The 8,000-nt window shown below is 32.3% G+C and overlaps 1 protein-coding gene across 1 annotated transcript; it reads right to left on the reverse strand.

Annotated features, from left to right (window-relative positions):
- Positions 1-2,642: 2,642 nt before the first annotated feature.
- On the reverse strand, positions 2,643-3,858 carry LOC136848448 (keratin, type II cytoskeletal 3-like). Its single transcript, XM_067120735.1, has 3 exons — positions 3,775-3,858; positions 3,065-3,201; positions 2,643-2,836 (listed from the first exon to the last, which is right to left on the reverse strand). The coding sequence occupies exons 1-3, from the start codon at positions 3,793-3,795 to the stop codon at positions 2,677-2,679; spliced, it is 318 nt and encodes a 105-aa protein (XP_066976836.1). The 5' UTR covers positions 3,796-3,858; the 3' UTR covers positions 2,643-2,676.
- Between the last annotated feature and the right edge of the window lie 4,142 nt (positions 3,859-8,000).

Here is an 8,000-nt window from a genome sequence, read left to right on the forward strand (position 1 = left end):
AATGTCCAGTTTAGAGTTAACTACCAATTAATCATTTTATTATGAAGTAAATTAGTTCCTGTCATCGTATTGTATATTTTGAGAGTGACGCATCAGTCATATCTAAGCCGAGTTTAATTGTCTTCTTAAGCCATCTGACAGACCCGTGGTAAAGAAAGTGGTTACCGTCGGCAAAGGATTCGGAGGCCATGGAGGATTCGGAGGACTTGGAGGATTCGGAGGACGTTACGGTGGCTATGGATGGTAACATTTTGGCATAGCCAACGAATAAAAACGTAATAAAAAACGAACCAGTAGCCTATTACACTTGTTTTTTCCCTCTAATGAAAAGGTAAAGAAATGTTTTTCGGAAACTTCTCCTTTTGAAAGCAATATTGCGTATAGCCGCCAACTAAAATAATTTGAGATACTGACATTGCGTTTTCCAGTAGGTTCTTGTACCAAATGTTTAGCATTAACAGATAAGTTGAACTCTCTGAGTATTAGTTGCTCTTCACGTTAGTTTGGGAGAAAGCAGAAGAAAAAATTGGAAATGAAAATTTGAGTGGAAAACATACAAATCAAAAAAGGTATTTACTTCTTCTCCTCTTAGTACTGAAAGAAGCAAAACAGAACGCGATGACGAATTACTACCTGCTAATAAGAATGTATCCATGGATGTAGTTACTGAAGTAACTTATATTCATTCAGTGAAAAACAGAATTCAGATTGTGTAGCTCTTCCTGATTAATTTCTCTCAAGAATATCACGTCAATGGAATCGTGACTTTAGGAAAAGGGCGCAAGATTCCAGATAAATATATGACTTTGAAAAGCGATTTTTGAAAAGAATACTTAATTGACATATCATATGAGTGAGAAATGCAAGTCTGTTACCTCCTTTGAATATCGTAAAAGAACATGCCGCTATTTTTTCATAGTTATTTACAAAACCAAATCAGAAGTTCAAGTACTTGTAAGAGAACATTGTTTTGCCGACGATGCGTAATAAGGCGTCAAAAAGAAGCTAAGAATGTCTTCTATTAGGTTCAAGTCTTCAGAAATCTCCAGAATCCACAATAGATTACATCGACACACAGAGAAATGACCTTTGAAAGCAACTGGTACGAGAGAATTTGCTACAGCTGCAACATATATTATGCGAAAGGAAACACACAGCTTACCTGAATAAGTTGATGGATTAGGGAAGGAACTTCCCAACATTGAAAGTAAGGAATAATAACTTCACTAAGTTGATAGCAGAAACAATAAACAACCACTTTACAAATATATGTATACACAATTGTATGTGGATTTTTTATTTTTATGCATATATGAAGCACGCACACACACATACTTACAATCTACGCACATATGCATACATGCATTTTATATATATATATATATATATATATATATATATATATATATATATATATATATATATATATATATATAGGTTAGTATATATATATATATATATATATATATATATATATATATATATATATATATATATATATATATATATATATATATATATATATATATATATATATATGTGTGTGTGTGTGTGTGTGTGTTTATATATATACATGCATTAAATGTATGTGTATACATATATTAATGCCATTAAAATATTAGTTTTCGTAGCTTTTTTAACGCATCGTTAGAAATCGTCGCTAAATTTGTACAAGCTCTTAATCATCTGATTTATCACAAAACAATGAGAAAATAGTGACGTCCTTTTTGTATATCTGATGAATATAATACACTTGCAAACTTACAAATGTGAGATACTAAGGAAGTAAGCTTTTCAATTTCAGTTCTATAAGTCAGTTTGAATTTATTTTTTAAGTACTTTTTAATAAAGTTATCATTCTGCTTACGTGATTTCCTTGAGAAAAAATGATCAGGAAGAGGTACCAAATAATATATCTGTATTATTATTATTATTATTATTATTATTATTATTATTATTATTATTATTATTATTATTATTATTATTATTATTCAAAAGATGAACCCTATTCATATGGAACAAATCCACAGGGGCCATTAGCTTGAAATTGAAGCTATCAGAGAATATTGTGTTCATTAGAAAGAAGTAACGGAATGAAGAGATCCCTTATTAAAAAACAAATAAATAAATTAGCAAATTTATAGATAGATACAAATGTAAGTAAATTATTAAAATTCAAGAATTGTATTAGGGTAATAAGACATTGCATGATCGCTTCAATTTTAGAAGTTCCACTGAAGTTTCGTTGAATGAATAAAAGTGATACCATTATCAGTGGATAATAGACAAATGCTTATTTACAGGTCAGTAATCTTTATACTTCCATTTTTTACTTCTTTCATTACAAGAGGAGACTAAATCTGTTCCTCTTTCGACATGCAAGTATGTTTACCGATCACTTTTTATCTCCATGTTTCTCTCCTTTCTTCCAGATGAAGGCGAAGAGACATTAATACGCTGAGGAGTTCATTAAGCTATTTATGCTAAATATTAGCTTCAGCAATTTGCTGAAAATGCTGTGTTAGTATCTTAGGCTTTATTAGCTATCCACAATATTGTTTGCAAAAAGGGAAGTTTCAAATCAATATTTTTCCCATTTCGATTAAAGGATAAGAAAATTATGTAGTACTGGTTATTTTTTTTAATATGTTTTTATTTGATGGGCATTGCAAAGAGTTACCATCCATAGCCACCATAACGTCCTCCATATCCTCCAAGTCCTCCTAATCCTCCAAGTCCTCCGAATCCTCCAAGTCCTCCGAATCCTCCAAGTCCTCCGAATCCTCCAAGTCCACCGAATCCTTTGCCGACGGTAACGACTTTGCTTACCACCGGTCTAGGAGATAACCGAAGGAAGAAGACAATTAGACTCTGGTTTGATTCGGCTGATACAGCACTCGAAATATACAATACGATAAGAAGACTAACTTACCTCATAAAAAATGGATTAATCTGTATTTAAATCCAGACCAACCTTAAGATTAAGGGAAAGTTATTATTTAAATTAAAGAATTATTTATATCGAATTATCAGGTGACTTCATATTAAGAATAAACTGGCTTACCGGACAACAGATACACCGCCATATCCACCACCCAATCCGTAGCCTAATCCTCCACCCAGTCCTCCTAATCCATAGCCTAATCCACCAGGCATGGCTAAGGTTGAGCAGACCACAGCCATAACAACGGCCACCACAAACTGTGTCAGGAGAAATGGAGGTTGAGCATTTGGTAACAGGTGGATCACTGGTAAGGATCAAAATATCACTTTCATTTATTAATACTGAATAATATTTCGGTAAAGTCAATATTGATCAAGAATGAGTAGAGAGAGAGAGAGAGAGAGAGAGAGAGAGAGAGCAGTTATGGCGTAAGTGTAGTAAACTAGAGCCATAAAAAGGCGATCACCACCATTAAGCATTCAGAGACGTAAAGGAAAAATGTCAGTTTTTGGCATTTAATGAATACAAGAGTTGTAAATAATTCTGGATTCATAACCAGTGAGTATCAGTTGTGCATATAAATGAACTATGCCTATCTCTCTGTTTAGCTCTTTCTTTTTTCAATATTTATTTCCATTTTGTATTTTGTATTAAAGGATTCTTATCATCTGTTATATCCTTAGTGCATAAAGCTTTAATATATTATTCTAATTATTATTAACAACAGTCTTCAGGTAATATAATGAAAGTATGAATTCCCATTTAATGGAACGATTTTCTTTATAGCAGAAATCCTTTCGAGAATAATGAATACTGAAAAATGAACTTACGATTGAGCGAAGGAAGTTCATGGTTGGAGGATTGCTTTCAGAAGGCGTCTGCTTGATGGTCAGGCAGTGCTATGCCCTCCTTGCTTTCTGTGCGGGGTATTTATACCACTGGGAATCTCGCGTCCTTACAAACGCGTTACCAGGTAACCTTGCTGAAGTCACTGGGTGCAGAATCACCGACTTTTTTCTAGAACTTGGCAGTCGTTTTTTGGAGTCAGAGGAATTTCGCAAATTTGCAGCTGAGTAAATACCGTTATCTTCTATTAAATTAGATTTCAATTTGTTTACACACTTGAATATACACTTTCAAGGATATCTTCAATAATTATATATATATATATATATATATATATATATATATATATATATATTTATCATATATTTATATATCTATATATATATATATATCAAATGCATGTATAATTATATAATATATATATATATATATATATATATATATATATATATATATATATATATATATATATATATATATATATATATATATATATATATATATATATATATATATATATATATATATATATAATATATGTGTGTGTGTGTGTGTGTGTGTATAAGTAAATATATTGGTGTGAGCGTGCTTGTTTGTGTACGTGTGAACATGTGCGCGTACAGACCACTGTGATTTACGTCAGTCATCTTTAGTTAACATGGTGCATTTAACCAGAGGCTCCTGACTGTTTGAGTCAAATGACCTTCACGAAGTGACTGATTAGATTTAAAAGTACTTATATAGATGCCACAAAAGAATGATTGTGTCGATACTTTGAAAATAGAACTATGAAATGTCTTATTATACTGTATATGTATTTTTCCTAAAGATGTGTATGGATGAACTAAGGCATTCAAAGTAAATGTTTCTAGATGTTTGAAACGCAACCATCAGAAAAGCCTTTGAGAATATGCTTGTCTAAAGGAATTTTTGCACCTGCCGAAAGATAAATGTTCAGGTAGACGTTAAAAAACGTTCTTTCGTTTAAGCTTTAATTAAAAGAGCACCGCACAACAGGACAAAAACGCTGATCAAATAACCAGTCTGGAAGTGCATCATTACCTGATGACTTCGGGTAACAAGTTCCAATAGATTTATAAGAAGCTGAAAGGCATGAAAATTACGTAATTATATTTCACACAAAGAACAGACGCTGCAACCTGACAATGAGTGGATAACAATCTCTTTTATGCAGGTAGCTGTGTTGCTTCTTTGGTAAATAGTATATCCCGGAAAGACTCTAAACTCGATCAGGCACTAACCTACAGAAAGCAGGAACGAGAGAGAGGGAGAGAGAAAAAAAATCCATTACTCTGGCCAGACTTTTTTTTTCGCCAGTGCATTCATCTCACTCTTCCCCTCCTAAGGGCGTAAGTTTCCTGTCAGGAGAACTGCCCCATTGCATAATCCATCTTCAGGAGTTCCAGAAGACACACATTCAACAATGAAATTCCTTCGCCCAGTCGTAAGTTTATTTTGAAGAAAATGCGGGAATTTCTCTCTCTCTCTCTCTCTCTCTCTCTCTCTCTCTCTCTCTCTCTCTCTCTCTCTCTCTCTCTCTCTCTCTCTCTCTCTCTCTCTCTCTCTCTCTCTCTCTCTTGACGATCGTTTTTGATCAATATTGACTTTACTGAAATGAAAGTGATATTCAGATCCCTTCTGTTGATCCAGTTGTTACTAAATGTTCAACCTGTATTTCTCATGAAACAGTTTGTGGTGGCCATTGTTAAGGCAGTGGTCTGCTCAACCTTGGCCATGCCTGGTGATTAGGTTATGGATTAGAAGGAGGATTTGGTCAGGGATTGGGTGGTTTATATGGCGGAGTCACTGTAGATATGTCCCTTGTTGATTTATTCCAGTTATGAAATGGTCAAGATACTCGTATATGTATGGAATTCATGTTGAATTTAAACATGGATTTTCTCGTCACCTCAATGTCTAGTTTAGAGTTGATTACCAATTAATCCTTTTATTATGAAATAAATTAGTTCCTGTCATCGCATTGTATATTTTGAGAGTGACGCATCAGTCATATCAAAGCCGAGTCTAATTGTCCTCTTAAGCCATCTCACAGACCTGTGGTAAAGAAAGTGGTTACCGTCGGCAAAGGATTCGGAGGAATTGCAGGATTCGGAGGACGTTACGGTGGCTATGGATGGCAACATTTTGGCATAGCCAACGAATAAATAAATAATAAAAAGTGAATCAGTAGCCTATTACACTTGTTTTTTTCCTGTACTCAAAAGGTAAATAAATGTTTTTTGGAAACTTCTCCTTTTGAAAGCAATATTGCGTATAGCCGCCAACTAAAATAGTTTGAGATACTGACATTGCATTTTCCAGTAGATTTTTGTACCAAATGTTTGGCATTAACAGATAACTTTAGAAAAAGGACGCAAGATTCCAGATAAATATATGATTTTGAAAAGAATACTTAATTGACATATAATATGAGTGAGAAATGCAAGTCTGTTACCTCCTTTAAATATCGTAAAAGAACGTGGCGCTATTTTTTCATGTTATTTACAAAACTAAATCAGAAGTTTAAGTACTTGTAAGAGAATATTGTTTTGCCGACGATGCGCGATGAGGCGTTAAAAAGAAGCTAAGAATGTCTTATATTAGGTTTAAGTCCTCAGAAACCTCCTGAATCCACAATAGATTACACCGACACACAGAGAAATGATCTTTGAAAGCAACTGATACGAGAGAATTTGCTACAGCTGCAACATATATTATGCGAAAGGAAATACACAGCTTACCTGAACCTCACAAGCAATAAGTTGATGGATTAGGGAAGGAACTTCACAACATTGAAAGTAAGGAATAAGGAATAATACCATCACTAAGTTGATAACAGAAGCAATAAACAACCACTTTACAAATATATGTATACACAATAGTATGTGGATTATTTTTATTTTTATACATATATGAAGCATGCGCACACACATACGTACATACGTACGCACACATGCATACATTCATTATATATATATATGTGTGTGTGTTTTTGTGTGTATACATGCATTATATATATATATATATATATATATATATATATATATATATATATATATATATATATATATATATATATATATATATATATATATATATATATATATATATATATATATATATATTAATGACATTTACATCTTAGTTTCAGTAGCTTTCTTTAACGCATCATTAAAAATCGTCGCCAAATTTGTACAAGCCCTTAAGCATCTGATTTGTCACAAACCAATGAGAAAACAGTGACGTCGTTTTTGTATATCTGATGAATATAATAGACTTGTAAACTTACAAATTGAGATACTAAGGAAATAAGCTTTTCAATTTCGCGAGTTCTATAAGTCAGTTTGAATTTATTTTTTAAGTACTTTTTCATAAAGGTATCATTCTGCTTAGGTGATTTTCTTGAGAAAAAAATGATCAGGAAGAGGTACCAAATAATATAACTTTATTATTATTATTATTATTATTATTATTATTATTATTATTATTATTATTATTATTATTTAGAAGATGAACCCTATTCATATGGAACAAATCCACTGGGGCCATTAGCTTGAAATTGAAGCTCTCAAAGAATATGGTGTTCATTAGAAAGAAGTAACGGAATGAAGAGATCCCTTATTAAAAAACAAATAAATAAATTAGCAAATTTTTAGATAGATACAAATGTAAGTAAAATATTAAAATTCAAGAATTGTATTAGGGTAATAAGACATTGCATCATCGCTTGAATTTTAGAAGTTCCACTGAAGTTTCGCTGAATGAATAAAAGTGATACCATTATCAGTGGGTAATAGACAAATACTTATTTACAGGTCAGTAATCTTTATACTTCCATTTTTTACTTCTTTCATTACAAGAGGAGACTAAATCTTTTCCTCTTTTGACATGCAAGTATGTTTACCGATCACATTTTATCTCCATGTTTCTCTCCTTTCTTCCAGATGAAGGCGAAGAAACATTAATATGCTGAGGAGTTCATTAAGCTATTTATGCGAAATATTAGCTTCAGCACTTTGCTGAAAATGGTATGTTAGTATCTTAGGCTTTATTAGCTATCCACAATATTGTTTGCAAAAGGGGAAGTTTCAAATCAATATTTTTCCCATTTCGATTAAAGGATAAGAAAATTATGTAGTACTGATTATTTTTTTAATATGTTTTTATTTGATGGGCATTGCAAAGAGTT

This window comes from Macrobrachium rosenbergii, chromosome 19 (assembly GCF_040412425.1).
Source record: "Macrobrachium rosenbergii isolate ZJJX-2024 chromosome 19, ASM4041242v1, whole genome shotgun sequence".
NCBI lineage: Eukaryota > Metazoa > Arthropoda > Malacostraca > Decapoda > Palaemonidae > Macrobrachium > Macrobrachium rosenbergii.